The following is a 19717-nucleotide window of genomic DNA, read 5'->3' on the forward strand; positions in this document are numbered from 1 at the left end:
ATAGAGGGGAATAATCACTTCCCTTGATCTGCTTGCAATGCTCCTACTAATACAGCCCAATATGCCTTTAGCCTTCTTCGCAACAAGGGCACACTGTTGACTCATATCTAGCTTCTCGTCCACTGTAATCCCCTGGTCCTTTTCTGCAGAACTGCTGCTTAGCCAATCAGTCCTCAGCCTGTAGCAGTGCATAGGATTCTTACATCCTAAGTGCAGGACTCTGCATTTGTCCTTTTTGAATCTCATCAGATTTCTTTTGGCTAACTCCTCCAATTTGTCTAGGTCACTCTGCCTATCCCTACCTTCCAGTGTATCTACCTCTCTCCACCACCACCTCCAGCTTCATGATGAAGTATGAGAGACAAATAAGACCAGCTCTCAGGATCATTAAGAATTCTCTCTCTTGTGAGAGTTGGCAATGGCTGATGGGAGCAGAGTTAGAGAACTTCTGCAGTTGGAAAAGCATGGATGACATAGATAAGGGGTGGCTAGTAAGTACAATACATCAGGCTTACACCTGACTGTTTACATAGTAATCCAAATTCCATGCCCTTCCCAAGTCCTGATGCTCCAGGAATCACGAAAAACAGCCGTGATTAAAATGAGCACCTTCCATAGACACAATGTGCATACAGCAGCTTCAAAATACATAACTTCAACATGTATAGCACTCTAGTTTGAGTCATTTAAGAAATGATCCTCAGAGAGGCTGCTTTTCTCTATACCAAAATGGAAGGAAGAACATCCTGACACAGAGGGAGTGGCTGTGCTGCAATCTGCATGGTTCACAAAACTGGTTGAGAAGAAGGTCCTAAGAGGCTGCTATAACCACATGCAGTCCACGTACCTATTGTGTTGAAGGGGAATTTGCACATTCGCCATTGTTCAGTTCTCAAAGTTCAGGTGTTAATTTACATTCCAAGATGACTTGGCAAATTCTTTAGTGATTATCAACTAAAGTTAGATACAGCGAAGTCTTCGTAGTTCATCCACGAAATCAGTGCCACAGTTGCCACCACAGTATTCACATCCCCCACTAGGGCAGGTTGTTCCCAACAGTCCATTCTCTAAGCTTTACTAGTGTCTCAAAAAAAGATACATCATCAAGTCTCTTGGCATTATTTTTCCCCATAAAGTTTAAAGCCAGAAGAGACCACCAGATCTTCTAGTTTGACCTAATCTATCACAGGCTACTACCCGACACCCACGCAATAAACTCAACAACCAAAATACTACAGCCCACAGGAGACTAAACAATTATATTCCACAGGCAGAGGAGGTGATCCAATGCCTAAGCTTACATCTAGGAAAGCTTCACATTTTGGGCCATCAGTCTAAGGATCCACTCATTACTGACGGCGCGGCCTTTGACTTTGAGTGATTAGTGATCTGAAGCTCTATTTCACATGTTTAAATGTGAAGGCACTCAAACCATGGTGGTGAGTGTGGTACACAACATCCAGAAAGCCTTGGAATAGGGGGAGTCGGGTGTGACACTGCACCCCATATTCTTCACAGTGATATGATTATGACATAATTGTAATGTATTTTATGCAAGATAAGTTATGTGAGGTGTCATTGGAAAAGTTATGATTTGCTGAATAGGAGTATCCTATTTGTATGCCTGTATCATTTTTGTGTCTGAAGTTATGAATGTTGACTATGTAACTGTATTTCAAATGTAGTTACACCTGGGTAACGCCCACTAGACAAAATGCTTTCAGGGGTAGGCAACCTATGGCACGTGTCCAAAGGCGGCACGCGAGCTGATTTTCAGTGGCATTCATGCTGCCTGCGTCCTGGCCGCTGGTCCGGAGGGCTCTGCATTTTAATTTAATTTTAAATGAAGCTTCTTAAACATTTTAAAAACCTTATTTACTTTACATACAACAATAGTTTAGTTATATATTATAGACTTATAGAAAGAGACCTTCTAAAAACGTTAAAATGTATTACTGGCACACGAAACCTTAAATTAAGAGTGAATAAATGAAGACTCGGCACACCACTTCTGAAAGGTTGCCGACCCCTGGTCTAGATAGTGGGTGGGGAAGGGCCTATTCAAGGCAATGAGCCATTAGGAAAAAACAATAGGCCTTAGGAGAAGCTTATCTCCCAGCTAGTGATCCTTCCTGTGATGGCTACAGACAGCCTCCAAGTAATGGCTGCTATGACTCTACAAGGACATATGATCAGACCACATGACTCTAGACTCCATTTTATGATGTCAGTATTTTTCCACAGACAGGTCTGGGAACCAAGCTTTGAAACAAAGGGTTCCCGCCATATGCAAAAGCTATATAAGGCAGGGACTGACATCTTGGGTGGGGAGTAGGGTGACCAGACAGCAAGTGTGAAAAATCGGGACGGGGGGTGGGGGATAATAGGAGCCTATATAAGAAAAAGACCCCAGAAATTGGGACTCTCCCTATAAAATCGGGACATCTGGTCACCCTAGTGGGGAGTGAAGAATACCAAATGAAGACTCCTGGAAAGGGTCCAGAGAAGAGCAACAAGAATGATTAAAGGTCTTGAGAACATGACCTATGAAGGAAGGCTGAAAGAATTGGGTTTGTTTAGTTTGGAAAAGAGAAGACTGAGAGGGGACATGATAGCAGTTTTCAGGTATCTAAAAGGGTGTCATAAGGAGGAGGGAGAAAACTTGTTCACCTTAGCCTCTGAGGATAGAACAAGAAGCAATGGGCTTAAACTGCAGCAAGGGAGGTCTAGGTTGGACATTAGGAAAAAGTTCCTAACTGTCAGGGTGGTTAAACACTGGAATAAATTGCCTAGGGAGATTGTGGAATCTCCATCTCTGGAGATATTTAAGAGTAGGTTAGATAAATGTCTATCAGGGATGGTCTAGACAGTATTTGGTCCTGCCATGCGGGCAGGGGACTGGACTCTATGACCTCTCGAGGTCCCTTCCAGTCCTAGAATCTATGAATCTATGAAACATGCGAGGAACAAAGACTGAACTGGGAGAAGTGCTGGACCCAGGCTAAAGGGATCTCTAGCCTGTGAATGAAACACCTGGGGATTCCAAGTTATAAAGCAAGTGCAGCTTGTGCCTTAAGAATCTGCAGCCTGCTTCTATCATCTCTTAGGGTCAGAATCTGCTACTCATGTCCAATCTATTTAGTATGTTAAGCTTAGTTTGCATTTTTTATTTGCTAGGTGATCTGATTGCTATAACTTATAATCACTTAAAATCTATCCTTTGTAGTTAATAAACTTGTTTTTGCTTTATCTAAATGAGTGAGTTGGAGTGAAGTGTGTGGGAATCATAACTCGGGCAAAGGCTGTTGCATATTCCTCTCCACACTGAGGGAGGGGGCGAATGTTATGACCTTCTGCGGTACAGTTCCCTGTGCAGTGCAAGACAGTACTGGGTTTATACTCCAGAAGGGGTGAGCACCTGGGGAGCTGGGAGTTGCCTTAACTGTAGCCTTTCTGTGCAGGGGCTTGTCAGAGAGCCTGCATGTAACTGTAGCTGGGTGTGTCCGTACCTGTATTATGCTGGTGAAAGTGCAGGCTGGAGGGCTTTGCAGCTTCTCACAGCAGTACAGTGTGAGAGGGAGCCCAGGCTGGTGGGTCAGGGGGCTCAGTGATATCCCAGTTCCAGGTGGCACCCCGGGGGGAACCAGTCACATCAGGGTGTATGGGGCATTGCATATTATGGTATAAATGCCTAAATTAGAGGGATTTTTCCCAGTTAGACCAGCAGCAATGACCCATGAGGACACATTTTTGACTTGGTTTTTATTGCATATTTTAGTAGTTTGTACTCTAGAACACAGAAAGGATTTCAGGCAGTGTTCTCTATCCAGTACTTCTACTGCGCATCCCCACCCTCCTTCCCCGCATCACACACAAACCCTGAAATGCATGAATGAATGCTGCAAAAATATGCCCATTATAACTATATTGTTATTAGGTTTACTGCAGAGGTTCTCAAACTGTGGTCCGCGAGCTCCGTTCAGGTGGCTCGCGGATAGTTCCTTCTATGGTGTGCACCTGGGCGGCCGCAAACGAGAGAATGAAGGGCTGCCCACCTAATTAGTGGAGCCGCACAGGCGTGGCTCCACTAATTAGGGGCCTGGACCCTGGAGAAGATGCACATATAAGGTGAGGTGGTGGCCTTGGGGGGAACAGGAGGTGGGGGGGCAGTGGGGTGAGAAGAGGGAGTAGAGGAAATTTGGGACGTGCAGGACTAGGGCGCCACAGAAAGAGGCAACTTTCTCCAGATTCAGGGCTGCGGCTGCGGGGAGAGAACCCCTTCCTTCCTAGCCCCAGCTTGGGGGCTGCCGCAGTGGGGGAGAGAGGGAGAGACTTCCCCTCCTTTCCAGCCCAGCTCACTGATATTAAAACATTAGTTGTGTGCTTTTATTTGTAGAACAAAAACACGTTAATTATTATTTCGGTTTTTTATATAACACTTCTATCCAAAGTGCTTTACAATAGTTAGCTAACGGTACAGACATTTGGAAAGATCATTAAGTGGTCCACCGAGACACTCAGCAATTTTCAAGTTGTCCGCAGAAAAAAAAAGTTTTGAGAACCACTGGTTTACTGAATGAATTCAGAAGCTCCAGGATCAGTCAGAGACTCCTGTCTGAGGGGGAACTTGCAGCTGCTAGGATGAGCAGCATTCTTTCCATTATATGATCTGACATTATTAGAGTGCCACAGGTCTGCTGGTAGTCTGATGTTAAAAGATTAATAAGAAAATGAGTGCTTCCAAGGGACACCATATAGATGCAGGAATCAAAGCGACCAGCATGAAATACTGCACAACACACCCCACCCCACCCCCAAACACAGAAACCAGTGCTTGGGGAAGCCAACGGATCAAAAGCTTCTCTCACAAGAGAGCAAAGAGCATCTCCAGAACGGAAATAAACAGAGCCACAGCCAAAGGGACATTCTGCCTAAATAGCTCTTTCTTGTTTAATACCCAAGAATAAAGTTTCCCAACTGGAGGGCTGCAACCACTGAGATGATACACTGAGACAAATATCAGCTGGCAGAGAGGTTTCAGGCCCATTAAACTTTATCAGATAAGGTTTGAATGTGCTATCTTGACAAGGCTGATAAGAAAGGGGATCCCAGTAGAAGGAGCATTCAGTGACCCCCTGCGCAGAGATCAGAAGGACATGGCCCCTGAAAATTAACCATAGAGCTGGACAGAAACATTTTTTAGCAGAATTTCTGCACTAAATCATCTAGTCTGAGGAAGTCCTTAATGCTGCCCACAATGCCTATTTCCTCATTCCACCTTCTGGGTGCTGTCATCAGCTCCACAAAACCAGTGTAAATGACAGGCAGGCACAAAGCTTTATGGGTAAGGCTACATTTATGTCATGGAGGTCATGGAAGTCACGGAATCTGTGACTTCCAGAGACCTCTGTGACATTCTCTGCTTCATCCCCAGGGGCTGCAGGACTCCGGAGCCAGCGGGGCCCTGGCAGGGTTCCGGTGACAGACTCCGGAGGGAGCGGGGGGAGGGGTGGAAGAGGGAAGGAGACACCTCGGGCGAGCGGCTGGGAGTGTCCCGTTTTCTCTTTGGGAAATATGGTCACCCGGCAGCTCCCAGGTGTCATGGGCAGAGGAGGAACCCCACAGCTCCCAGCTACCACGGTGGTGGGGGAAACCATGGAGCCGCATCAGCAAAAGTCAGACAGGTCACAGCTTCCATGAATTTTTGTTTATTGCCAGTGACGTGTCCGTGACTTTTACTAAAAATAACCATGACAAAATCTTAGTCTTATTTATGGGTATGATTTGCAGCATCCAACAGGACAAGAGGTAGGTAAGAAGTAAGATTACTACCCAAAATCCTATCTGCCCAGAACATCCTGAACAGACAAGAAATGGGCTAAGACCCCAAACAATGAAGGTGTGCGCCAGGTTCCAGGCTGTACTAAGAAGGCTGAATTCCAGTGTCTGCCTCACCAGACCAGCCATTAGAAATGCCTCTATGATGGGCTGACCCTGAATGGGGTAGATTTTCTTCTGAACTTATTTTCAAAGTCTTGTCAGAACTACAAGCCCAACAGCAGAGGTGGCTTCACACAGCCCGGGGACATTGTCAGCATCGCTAAAGAACAGAAATGCAAATGACACTAATGAAGAAATGGAACCAGAACAGAAGGGACAGAAAAGGAACAAACAGCTCCTCTGGAGTCCCTCCCCAGGGTAACGGCCAGTGGGAGCCTTTCCCGACACTCAGAGAATTCTAAGATCTGATTAGAAAAAATAGGTATTTATATGGAAGTGTGGGGGTTCCTTCAGTTCCTTTGAAGGTGGGACCCTGGCCATCTGCTCCCTTTACTGCCTCGGCTTTTACAGAGTCTGGGATTCATACCTTCTGCTCACTGTTTCTCAGCACTAGTTCACAGATCAGTGCTTTAGTCTCTGCTAAACCCAAGACCTGAGTCATGCCAGTGTCTGTCCCTGGGATGAGAAGGGAGGGAGAGAACGGAAAAAGCATCTTTGAGAAGTTCAGCTAATTTAGAATAGCACAAACAAGCAGCTGGGGCTGTAAGGACCCCTTGGCTGAGTGCTGCTGCAGAGAAGCCTGCAGATGATCCAGTTCTGCCCTTGAGAAAGCTATGAAGTAATTCAAGGGACATGGGGATAATGCAGCCAGGAAAAACAGCAATAACAAAATATCAAAGCAATGCCTTGAAGTCTTTATAGGTTCCAAAAACTCCATGTTGTTGCCAGTCTGTGCGCTCACTATACTGTAAACACACACACACACACACTCTTCAAGACATTCACTTCAGAAACAATTCCTTCTACCAGGCTTCTTGGCAAATAAGTTGACATTTGTTTTCCTGGTTTTGATTGCACACTTTAAAGGTTTTCCCCTTTACTGTGGCTATCAAGTTTAATAAATGATTGTGACTCCAACAGCCTTATCAGCTTGGGTGGGTGAAAGAAGTGTCAATAAGACTGTATTCCACCTGTTGCGCTGGCTCCCAATTCAATACCAAATCCATTGCAATGCTCTGGCTCTGATTTACAAATCTCTCAATAGAATAGGCCCACTCTCTCTCAGAAATCACCCCATCAAGGCAGTTCGGTGTAGAGGGAAGATGGTCCAGTGACTAGGGCGCTAGTCCAGGATTTGGGTTCAAGTCTCTGCTCTGCTACAGACTTCCTGTGTGACCTTGGGCAAGTCCCCTAATTTCTCCTTTCTTCAGTTCACCATCTGTACAATGGGGATAACAGCCCTGCTGCACAGGGGTGTTGTGAGGATAATACATTAACGAGTGCGAGATACTCAGATACTGCAGTAATGGGGACCAGATAGACAGTCAGACGTATTTATCCAGCATATCACATGTTCAAACCAGAGGCAAAGCCTTTTTTACAGCTGACAGAAGGCTCTAGAACAGTGGTTCCCGAACTTTAACAACCTTTGAACCCCTTTCAGTAAAATGTCAAGTCTCGCGAACCCTCTCCTAAAAATGAATATTTCCAGGGATTTTCTCGTTTACTTGAGTATGAATTATAAAAGCAGTGATCTTGGAAATATAAAATTTGTTTTTATGACATGCTTATTACACACTGTTTATTATTAAGTGTCCCTGGCCTCTGTTTGCCAGAAGCTGGGAATGAGCGAAAGGGGATGGATCATTTGATGATTACCTGATCTGTTCATTCCCTCTGGGGCACCTGGCACTGGCCACTGTCGGAAGACAAGATACTGAGCTAGATGGACCCTTGGTCTGACCCAGTAGGGCCATTCTTATGTTCTTATTTATCATTACAGTATTTTTATTACATTATGAAAATGGCAACACTCTTCCAAGATCTCACTTTCGTAGCTTGTATCACTTTGAATATGCCGGTTATAAGACAAGGCTCCTATGTTTCATCAAGGAATATCAGATGTGAAACAGCATGAAGGTATTTAAGAAGCCAACTCAAAGAGTTCCTCCTACACAAGCATTCAGGTCTTGAGCAGTCCAGGCAAACAACGCACATTACAATAAAGCTTAAACGTGTTCATCGTAATAATTTTAAAAACAATACTAGCTGCCTATTTAATTTAAAAAAACAGCAAAAAATAGCCACCTCCCTTTCCATTTCTTATAAGGAGTCTTGAAGTTTAAATCTCAGTGTGATAGATATGCTTGCTTTGATCCTCTTAGCTCTTGGAAGTCCAGGGGCTCCGGGCTGCTGACCCCGTGCTGCCCGGGGTTCTTAGGGACAGCTCTGTCCACCATTAGGGAATTTTTTTCCCCGAGAACCCCCTGTAACATTTCATGAACCCCCAGGGGTTCACGAACCCCAGTTTGGGAACCACTGCTCTAGAAACCCCTCTGAAAGCTGATCAGAAAGAGCCTCACCATTTTCAGGTCACACTGTCAGACTCCCCTCTGTAGCAGTGCATTTCTCAAAGAACAGAAGCTGAAGAAACTGAACCAAAAGGACGTTGGAGGACTGGCTGCTCTTCCGCATCCTCATCCCATTTTCTATAATCCACCTGTAGAATTTAGACACTATGGTACAAGGTGCTTTAGGAAGAGAGAAGACACAAAAATCTGAAGCTGGTTTGTACATGAGCCAACATGCATCAAACCAGTCCCTGCTCCTCTACTCCTGGGGTTCTATCACTGTGTCCCATTTCCTCTCTCCCTAGAGTTCAGGCACCCTGACTGGGAAGCATACGTCTAATCCCCAGGCGTGAAAGGAGAATAAAAAACTAAAAAAAACCCCAAAAGGCCGATAGACTGGCATTTATACAATAGCTTAATCGCAGGCTGAATGGATGGTCTCATATTTATATATAAGTAGTCCCTAAGGATGGGAAGACTCAAATTAAAGCCCTTTAACTAGATCTCAATGCACTCTCCCCCTAACAAGTACCTTTGCTTTTGCTAACGGTTATGTTACTCCTGAAATGAACATGCAGCCTAGCAAACATTGTAAGCAAAATCCCTGTTTATTTTGAGATGTTGGCCTCTGCTGCTCTGATGAGATTTTTGTAAAACAGAATGAACAGATAATAAAGCTTGAAAATATGACAGTTAAATCTGCAATACTATGTACAATTCTGATCCCCTCAGTTCCAGAAAGCTGAATTCAGACTGGAGCAGGTGCAGAGAAGGGCTGCTAGGATGATCGGGGGAGTGGAGAGCTGAGCTGACCAGGGAGAGCGAGAAGCTATTGACACTAAAGGACAATGCTGGCACCAGAACAAATGGAAATAAACTGTCCATGAATACATTTAGGCTGGAAAGTAGAAGACTGTTTCTAATATCAGAGAAGGTAGGTTCTGGAACAGTCTCCCAGTAGGAATAAGGGGGGAAAACAACCAAACTAGTTTTAGAATGGAGCTTGCTACACTTATGAACAGGATTATACGATAGGGTTGCCTGTGACAGCAGGGGACTGGAGTCCATGATCTAGGAAAGTCCTTCCAGTCCAATGTCCCTAAATGTTAATGAAGAAAAACAGCATTACCAGGCATGAAGATTCTATAGGGCAGGATATGTTTGTTTGGGTTTTTTTCAGATGTGGTTTAAACCTCTGCTGGGTTCTAAAATAACATAAGGAACATCCCATTAAGTGAAATGTGACAAGGACATGTACACATCTAGCCCCCTTGCTAGCAAGTCACATTGGGTACAAAGCACTCTGAGTGCCTGTTACTAGTGGCCTGGACACAGAACACTGGGAACAAGGGCTGTACATTTTTTTTGGGGGGGGACAAATATAAAGGACATTTGTATTCACTAAAGCAAGGCAACCCTCCCCCACCATGGAACCACCAAGGAAACTGTTCCTTTGGCCTACTAGCGACAAGTCAGGCTTAGGCTCCCAGCTGTTCCTAACAAACATTACCCACGTTCTGGCTGGAGGGAGAGAGGAGAAGTCCCACATTCTCGGCCCTTTTATTAGCTCACACACTGTGCTTCATGCCAGGACACAGCCTCCCTGCTGGGGTAAAGTGTTCCAAGATCCCCTCAGTGCAGATCTCCATTTCTCCAGTATTGGAGGCCTGAGGCTCTCTGCCGCTTACTCCATCCTACCCAGAAGCCCACCAACTCCAGGGAGCAGCCCTGTCCTCCCACCCCTGTATCCTGACATCCAGTTCTGGGAGTGGGAGCAGATTCCAGCATAGAGGCCTCCCCTCCAAACCTCATATACTGGGTAGAGTTGGGGGCAGGAAGCCTCCTCCCTAAGGAAGGCAGAGGCCTAAGCAGAGGCAAAGGCCCCACAGAAACTTCCATCTGGAGCCAAGTCCCATCTAGTGAGGGGCTGGGTGCAGAAGCGTCCTCTCTGAGCCCCATCTCTACGGGAACAGACAAGCAGCACAAACCTGCTCCCAGACTCAGGATTTCACTACTTGGCAAACATGCCAGCAAGTCAGAGAACGGTGTGAGCGAATCCTCCTCCCCCACACTGCTCCCTGCACTGGTGCCCAGACAGGTCCAATAACAAATACACGGCCTCTCCTCCTGTTCTGTGCTGGTGTAATTTTACTGAGAGCACCAAGGTTTAGGCGAAGCAGCCTGATTAGTAACAGCAGCCCATAAAAAGGGCATCCAACAATAACAGAATTGCCAGGGACATGAAAGCCAGAGCAGCTTCCGCACCCATTTCTCTCCAGAGAAGAAAGCCCCCTTCAGCCCCTGCCAAGCACTCAGATCTCCGGCGGCAGGGAAAGTCTATCCAAGCAGAAGACATTACAGCATGGAGCCTCCGCTGACTCAAGGCAAAAATTACAGATGAAAGACGATTTATGCTGGTAGCGGGGAGCAAAGTGTCACCCAGAATCAGCCAACCTAAATTGGGACAAGGCACCAGCCTAGTAAGTTAGAATACTGTGGTCTCCGGCAGGCAGTCCGGGTAATTGGAAGGGTATGAACAGGAATCACTCCTTCCCGTTTGATGCTTCTTCTAAATAAAGTTTTTATAAACACACAGACTCTTTCCTGTCTCCACCAGACCATGATGCTACAGAGCTGAGGACCCCAGGCCTGGGACACAGGCAACATGGCCACTGGCATCAAACTCAACCCCTCCACTCTGCAAACCCACTTCTCATAGGAGGCTGTTTTACACCCAGCTATAGGGTGACCAGATGTCCCGATTTATAGGGACAGTCCCGATTTTGGGGTCTTTTTCTTATATAGGCTCCTATTACCCCCCACCCCCGTCCCGATTTTTCACATTTGCTGTCTGGTCACCCTACCCAGCTATCAATAAATGGCTTCTAGGTTTTAGTGTATGCTGCAGAGGTGCCCCTCCCCCAGCTCACATTCCCAACAGTCGGGGGCAGAGAGAAGAACACACGAGTCTGCTGCCACCAAAGCACTTTACATAACTTTAAAGACAGGAGGGCCCCAGGCCTCCTGCCCTCTCCTCTCCCCCCCCTTGCCCACACCTCCCCCTTCCCTCTCACTCCACCTCATTTTAATCCAGTGATATTCAGACCTCATGCATCCGAAGAAGTGGGTTGTAGCCCACGAAAGCTTATGCTCTAATAAATTTGTTAGTCTCTAAGGTGCCACAAGTACTCCTGTTCTTTATTCAGACCTCAGTGATTCAGGAGCCAAATTAGTGATCAACATCACCCAAAAGAGAGACAGGAGTGAGAATTCATTGTTTCATTTACACTGTCTCTATACACACACAATTATTCTCACAGCAAAATGACTGACCAAGTATTATCTTATCAACTACAATTGGTTAGCAGCATAGTAAAAGCATCCTGATTGGTTAATAATTAAATCCCAGTGTTTTAATATGATATGCTGCAAAGAGCCACAAGAGAGACATTAAAGAGCCACTTGCAGCTCTCGAGCCTCAGTCTGAGTGTATTTGCTTTCATCCCTCCACCCCATCTCAGGCCTACATTTCCCTTTGCCTTCTCCCTCTCAAGCCTCCCACTCCAAGCCTGTACCAACTTCTCTCCCCTTCAAACAAACCAATCTTCCTCCTGCTTCCAGGCAACCGGCCCAAAACTCTCACTCCTCTTCTCAGCCCTATACCTCAGCTTCTGCCACCACCATCTCATCATAGCAGTGTCACCAGTCTCAACCCCTGCAGTTCAGATTGTGAAATCATTTCCATTCTATCTTGTTTTCAATCCTCTCCCCACTCCCTGAAACATTCACATTTGGGGATGGAATCTTCCTGAGAAGAATTTAGGAAATGTTTGAACAAAATTCCGTCAATTGTTTTCAAGTTAAATTAAAAAAAAATAAAAAAATAAAATCCTCAATGTAAAAATATTCCAGCGACCTTCACTTAGCACCAGCTTGTTTTTACAGATAGACTCTGATGAGCCAGGCAGGATTTACTAAGTTTTGGAGAAAATAGGTTTTAAAACAACAATTATAAGCTTTTGGAAATGTCACACAAAGTGCATAGAGCACAAAATTCCATGAAGCTTTTAACTGCACAGTTACATACCCATGTCCCACTTCCTGATGTTTCTACCCCAGCCATCACCGCTAAAAATAAAGGTGGATACGGACTGCACTGGGAGTGAACTGGGCAGATACTTAATTCCAGGAGTTGTTAACCTCTGCTGCTGAAGCAGGGTGTGTAAAATGAAGTGGCTTCAGAGTAGCAGGTCCTGAAGCCTGTGAGCATACCAAGCAGCGTAAGTCATGTCTACACCTGAAATGGTTTGACACTACAGCTCTACTGGCAAACCCTCCTACTGTAAACATAGTATGTAACAGCAAAAAATCTTTTGCTAGTATAGCTTATAACTGGATCCCTGAACTAAATAAGTTATTCTGGGAAAAGCACTTTTATGCCAGTAAAACTGACTACACTGGGGTTTTTGCTGGTATACAAGTGTCACCCCCAGACTGACAATGCTATACCAGCAAAAACTTCTGTGTAGACCTGCCAGACTAAGGAGTTCATACCATCTTTGTTGGTCCACATACTCACCAGCCTTGATTCCCACCATGATAAGTCCTCATTTGCACCTGTACAGAGCGTGTACAAAGTGCCCCACTGATGTAAGTGTTGATTTCTGGTTGCAAGCATTTTATACCCTGAAAAAGATTTGGAGGTAGTCGTGGACAATCAGCTGAACATGCGCTTCCAGTGCAATGCTGTGGCCAAAAGAGCGAACGTGATCCTGGGATGCATCAACAGGGGAATCTCAAGTAGGAGCAGAGAGGTTATTTTACCTCTGTATTTGGCACTGGTGTGACCGCTGCTGGAATATTGTGTACAGTTTTGGTGCCCACAATTCAAGAACGATGTTGATAAATGTGAGAGGATTCAGAAAAGAGCCACAAGGATGACTGAAGAATTAGAGCTTAAATTCATAACTTTGTTAAGACACTAAAAATCATGGACTGAATAGACACACTGAATTTATGACTTATTGCAACAATCTATAACTAAGGCTAAGATTTAATCATGGGTATTTTTAGCAGAAGTCATGGACAGGTCACGGGCAATAAACAAAAATTCACAGGCCTGTGACCTGTCCATGACTTTATAAATACCCATGACTAATCTTAGCTGCTCCTGGGGGGCCCTGGAGGCCCACTGTTGCTCAGGGGAGGGGCCCCACTGTTGCTCAGGAGAGGGGGCACGGGCCAGCTGCACAGGCCGCTGCCTGGGGCCACTCCAGCAGCAGCCGGTGTGAATGGCCCTGGGGCTGCTGCACCAGGCGCTGCAGCTGCAGAAGTCCCAGAAAGTCACGGTATCCATGATTTCTGTGACTGCTGTAACAGACTCACAGCCTTATCTATAACCCACTAACCGCCCCAGGAGCTCCTCTCACCCTGCCCCTTCCTCCCTATGACTGGAGGGATGTTGACAGGACAATTTACCTGGAATGGTCCCTTGAAATGTGTGTGAACTACTTGTGCTAACCAATCTGTTCCACACTGTATTTAGCTGTGACACCTCTGAGACCCTGTCTATACTAGAACTTATGTCGCTCGGCATAGGCACGGACTCCGTGGGTGCTCTGGAGCTGGAGCACCCACGGGAAAAAATGGTGGGTGCTTAGCACCCACTGGCAGCCCCCCCATCAACGCCTCTCCCTCCCCCCAGTGTGTCCTGCCCGCCGGCAGGCCCCGCCAATCAGCGCCTCCCCCTACCTCCCAGCACCTCCCACCTCCCACAGATCAGCTGTTTCGAGGCATCAGGAGGTGCTGGGAAGAAGGGGGGAGGAGCGAGGGCGCAGCGCGCTCAGGGGATGGGGTGAACTGGGTGGGAAAAGGCAGGGAAGAGGCAGGACAGGGGCGGAGCCGGGGTGGGAAGAAGCAGGGTGGGAGTGGGGCATTTGGGAAGGGGTGGAGTGGGGGCAGGGGCAGAGCCTGGGCGGAGGTGGGTTAGGAACTCGGCACCTATGTCGCTCAGCGTAATCCCCTAAACAACATAAGTTATACCGACTTAAGTGCCAGTGTAGACAGTGCTGTGTCCGCAAGAGAGCTTCTCCTGCTGACATAGCTAATGCCTCTTGTGGGAAGTGGGGTAATTAAGCTGACGGAAGAGCTCTCGCCCGTCAGCTTAGGGCGTCTTACCAGAAGCACTACAGCAGTGCAGCTGTGTTGCCAGGCCATGCCTACACTATCACTTATGTCAGCAAAACTTGTGTCACTCAAGGGTATGAAAAAAACACCCCCAAGCGACATAAGTTTCGCCTGGATAAGTGGTTGTGTGCACAGAGCTTCTCCCACCATCCTAGCTACTGCCGCTCGTTGGTGTGGTTTTATTATGTTGACAGGAGGGCTCTCTCCTGTCGGCATAGAGCAGCTACACGAGCGATCTTACAGTGGCGGAGCTGCATTGGTACAGCTGTGCCGCTGGAAGGTCTCTAGTGTAGACATGGCCCCAGTGTAGATGTAGCCTGAGTAAGTTTCCCAGACCTGAAGAAGAGCTCTATGTAACTTCAAAAGCTTGTCTCTCTCACCAACAGAAGTTGGTCTAATAAAAGATATCATCACACCAACCTTGTCTCTCTAATATCCTGGGACTGACATGGCTACAACACCACTGCACGTGAAGAATTAGAAAACATTCCTTATAGCGACAGACTCAAGGAGCTCAATACATTTAGCTTAACAAAAAGGAGGTCAAGGGGTGACTTGATTCAATCTGTACGTATCTACATGGGAAAGAATATATAATAGTGAGCTCTTCAGTCTAGCAGAGGTGGTGTAACATGATCCAATGGATGGAAGTCAAAGCTAGACAAATTCAGACTGGAAATAAGATGTAAATTTTTAATGGTGAGAGTAACTGACCACTGGAACAATTTACACCAAAGGCCATGGGTGATTCTCCATCACAGACAATTTTTAAATCAAGATTGGATGTTTTTTCTAAAAGATCGGCTATAGGAATGGTTTCGGGGAAGTTCTATGAACTGTGATTTATAGCAGGTCAGACCAGATGATCAAAATGGTCCCTTCTGGCCTTAGAATCTATTAATCTATACTCCCACTTTGCAGAGGTGTAAGTTACTACACAGGGTGTCAGGCCCATTAGCTAACAAATTCCACTGGTATCAGCAGTTGCTCCAGAACTAGAGAGGCCAAATGATCTGTATTTTTCTGTCACCCCTAAAACCAAATGCAAAAATAATTGTGTTAAATGAAACCTAAAAGCTGCAAAATCAAGCACTAAAATGCCAGGAAATTCCAAGAGTTATATTCTCCACAATGTTCACTCAGTCAAGTTGCACATACCATACAGAGCCGTTTATATTCCTGCTTTCCTTATTATAAATGAAGTTCCATGTATTACTGTTCATGTTATTAGTGAATTACCATAAAATCTACAGGGTCTGTAATGTTGTTGGGCTAAGAGAGGAACATAGGAATTGTCAGACTGGATCAGCCCCATAGGTATATCTAGTCCAGTATCCTATCTCCAACAGTGGCTAGTACCAGATGCTTCAGAGGAAGGTGCATAAAACACTGCAGCAGGCAGATGTTGAATAATTTGTTCTCCATTAATCCCTAATACACCTCTACCCCGATATAACGCTGTCCTCGGGAGCCAAAAAAATCTTACCACGTTATAGGTGAAACTGCGTTATATCGAACTTGCTTTGATCCGCCTGAGTGCGCAGCCCCACCCGCCCAGAGCACTGCTTTACAGCGTTCTATCCGAATTAGTGTTATATCGCGGTAGAGGTGAAGTTAAAGATTGGAGCATGAGATTTTATATCCTTTCCAAATTTTGTGAGCAACAGTTACAACAACTCTGGATATTGCTGTTACCTATATAAGCATCCAATCCCACTTTGAACCTTGCTAAATTCTGAGCCTCAACAACATCCCGTGGCAACAATTTCCACAGATTATTACCCAGTGTTAAAAATAGTGTTTCTTTGTTTAAAATCAGTTTTGGATGTGTCACCTTTCAGTTTTGTTGTGTATCCCTTTGGCCTCGTGTTATGAGTCTAGGAAAACAGAAGCTCCTGCTCTACTTTCTCTAGACCATTCATCCTGCAAGAGAAGGCCAAAATGGGAACTGGAGGAAGAAGTTGTAGGTGCAGAATGTGACCTATACACCAGAGGAGTTGAAAAGGAAAAGGGAGGAGGGCACAGATTGGGAGTTAGGATATGTCTACACTGAAAATGCTACAGTGCTGCAGCTGCACTGCTGTAGTGCTTCAGTGTACACTACCTATGCCAAAGGGAGGGGTTCTCCTGTAGGTATAGGACTCCACCTTCCAGAGAGGTAGTAGCTGAGACACGCAGCGATGCTGATGTAAGTTCCCAATGCAGACCAGTCCCTAGAGAGGCAGGTGGGATCAAAAGGGGTTTGTTGGGGACAGGGATAAAGGGAAGTCAGAAAGCAGAAGGGAAGGTGTCCCTTCTCCCCCGACCCACACCAGTGCAAATCATCTCCCATTACTTCCCATTTTCAGGAATTTACTCCAATCATGTCATTAGAAATTGAATCACAGTTTCGTTTATTTTCCTGGAACTTCCCAGAGCTCCAAACAGAAACTCTTTCTCCCATTTCCCACTGCAGCAACTGTGTAGAAATTTGAGACAACGTGTTGGGTGGCAGCTGGGGGCAAGTGGCACAAACGGGGGGGAAGCTGAGAGGAGTTGTCTTCACAATGAGTGGGAAAATTTCCCAGTTCAAAGGCATGAGGAGCTTTCCATTGGCATTTCTGTTATTAATTAAAATGCATGAAGTGGCTTTGAAGAGACAAACACTAGGCTGGCTGTTTTCCACCAGGACGACATTGCGTGTGTCTCACACACTGATTGTCCCATTCCTGCCTGGGGCTGGGCTGCCAGGCACACCAGCACATTCAGGCAAACGCCAGGCTCAGGTGCAGAGAGCAAGGTCAATACAGATGCAGCAACACTCAGGCAGTGTAGCTGGGTCCAGTGCAATTCCTGAACCACTGACCAGCCAGGGCTGTGATCAGTACCAGGAGACTCAGGAAGGCGAGCACACTTGAAACATTCCTTAGTTGGGGATCCTGGGCAAAGGCATTGTGACAAGGAGAGGAGCTCAGCCGTTAGCAAATGTTGTAGAACCACCGTCTTTGGGGCTAACTGTAGCTTTTGGTCAAGGGGATTCAGCAGGCTCCAGGCCCAGGAAGGGATCAGGCTGTGGGTGTGAACGCAGGTGCTCAGACTATTTGTCTCCATGCATATTCAATAGCCTAGCAACAGCTGCACTTGTGTCTCCTCCACATGGCCTGACTAGGAAGGTGTGGAATTTGGAAAGCTCCATTATAAACAACTTCAGAGGCGCTCTAATCCCTTCCTAATTCAATGTGTCGCCAGAAAAGCGCTCTCTCACATACACTCCGGAAGCAAAATCTCCTATTACATTCTGCCTGACTCCGCACCTTACAAATGATCTTTGGCATATCACTCTACAAATGACCACACTCTAGTCCTGAAGGGAAGCCCTGTCTATACACAGTGAAGTTGCTAGCAAAGTCAATGGTAGAGCTATTTCACTGTCTCTCTAGTAGTTAGTTCTTCACTCCAAAGGAGGCTCTGTACTGAGACTTCAGTTAGACCACGTTACCTGGCAAGTGCAAAAGCCTCCAGGCAGAGCCGTCCCTAGGGTACAGCGAATAGGGGCAACCACCCTGGGCCCTGTGCTTTGGGGGGCCCCTGCACTTCATGAGGTGGCAGGCAGGGGGGGCAAAGAGGAGCCCCCCCCACCAACCTCCCCATCCCCCCAGCGCTTCCTGCTTACCAGCAGGCCTCGCTGATCAGCACCTCCCCTTCCCTCCCAGCGCCTACTGCCGATCAGCTGTTACGCGGCATCTGGAGGCACTGGGGGGGAGGGAGAGCAAGAGTGCAGCACGCTTGGGGGAGGGGGTGGAACTAGGCAGGGTGGGGGTCTTGGAGGAAGGGGGGGGGGGGGGGCGGGGCCTGAGCAGAGCCGGGGGGAGCACCCCCCAGCAGATAGAAACTCACTGCCTATGTCCTGGGCCCCGCACCCCTCTAGGGACAGTCCTGCCTCCAGGAATTCCAGCCTGCTGGAAAATTCACAACATGGAAAGCAGATCCTCCACAACACCCAGGTCCGCCTAAATCAACCGTCCCTAGCTCTGAAATCAACAGTAAGCCAAGAGAGATTACTCTAGTGTCAGACCATTAGTCCCTCTATGTCCGGCCTTCTACCTCTTATAGCGGCAGATAAGAAAAATGGTCTGTCTCGTCCAGTATTCCACCTTCTTCCACAATGGGTCAGACAACAAGTCAGTCTAGCCCAGTAACTTGCCTCATGCAATTCTTCAAAGGAAGATTATCTAGAATCTCTTTAAGGCAAGGATTATGTCTCACACCTGACTAAAGAACCCAGGCACAACAACTTTCCATTAAACAGACACTGCATCTTGCTGCACACAGAGGACTGCTTGGTGAGGAGCTTATGCTCTGAAAACCTGAATAAATTGGCCATCGTCGAGCACAAATCTACAGGGGTTATAATATTATCCAGCCTCCCTTTAAAATTAGTACAGTGCCTGGTACAGTGGGGAGAAGGGGAGCAATTCAGACAGAGAGAAGTAGTACTTACCTGGAAGAGGGTTTCATTCTCATTACTCAAGATGGCTCTGGGAGGTGCAATAACTGAAGTTAAAGAACAAATTACAATCAGGAGAGCACGTAAACCAGAACAAGCAGCAGCTGGTTTGGGGGCGGACTGTTTCCACTCAAGGGAAAGAGACACCCTCACTGTCCACACATGCTTCAACTCAAGTCCAGACAAGAGTACAGTATGGCTACAAAAATTAGTCTGAGGTGAGCAGGTTACAACCCTTTGCACTCCTGAGCCATGTACAGGAGAGACAGTCCTACCTGGGTCAAGTATCAGGGTATCACCCCAGGGGATGGAGGGGAGACGACTTTGTACCAGACCATCACTCCAGGGAAAGGCCTGCAAGGGAAGGAATGGGTACAAGAAACCACTGGACTCACACAGGTAAAATGGCAGCTCTGCATCTGCAAGGTGGCTTCTCACAAAGTCTCTCAAAATGCCAACTGTGAAGTGAAGGAGAAGAGAAGGTTTGTAGGATGAGGGGGACAGTCCATATCTCACACAAGCCCACCAACTCAGCCCATATGTTGGGCAAGGGACACAGCCTGTTCCTCAAATACCCCCTCCCGCCTGGCATGACAGCAGAGTCTGTATCTCAGGTACTTCTCTCTGGAACAAATATCACAGTTGTCACCACTATACCCCTCTCTGGAAAGAGGGAGCAGACCCCTTGATAGCA

General features: G+C 46.7%; 1 protein-coding gene across 1 annotated transcript in view; it reads right to left on the bottom strand.

Moving 5' to 3' along the window:
* ASPSCR1 (ASPSCR1 tether for SLC2A4, UBX domain containing) overlaps positions 1–19717 on the bottom strand; it is an 80239-nt gene that overhangs the window by 12583 nt on the left and 47939 nt on the right. The window contains exons 11-12 of the mRNA XM_026654398.2: positions 19419–19481; positions 19018–19070 (exon numbers count right to left, since the gene is read on the bottom strand). Coding sequence (XP_026510183.1) covers positions 19018–19070; positions 19419–19481 — 116 coding nt within the window. The remainder of the gene's footprint in view (positions 1–19017; positions 19071–19418; positions 19482–19717) is intronic.

This window comes from Terrapene carolina, unplaced genomic scaffold (assembly GCF_002925995.2).
Source record: "Terrapene carolina triunguis isolate 2854851 unplaced genomic scaffold, T_m_triunguis-2.0 Scaffold192, whole genome shotgun sequence".
Lineage (NCBI taxonomy): Eukaryota > Metazoa > Chordata > Testudines > Emydidae > Terrapene > Terrapene triunguis.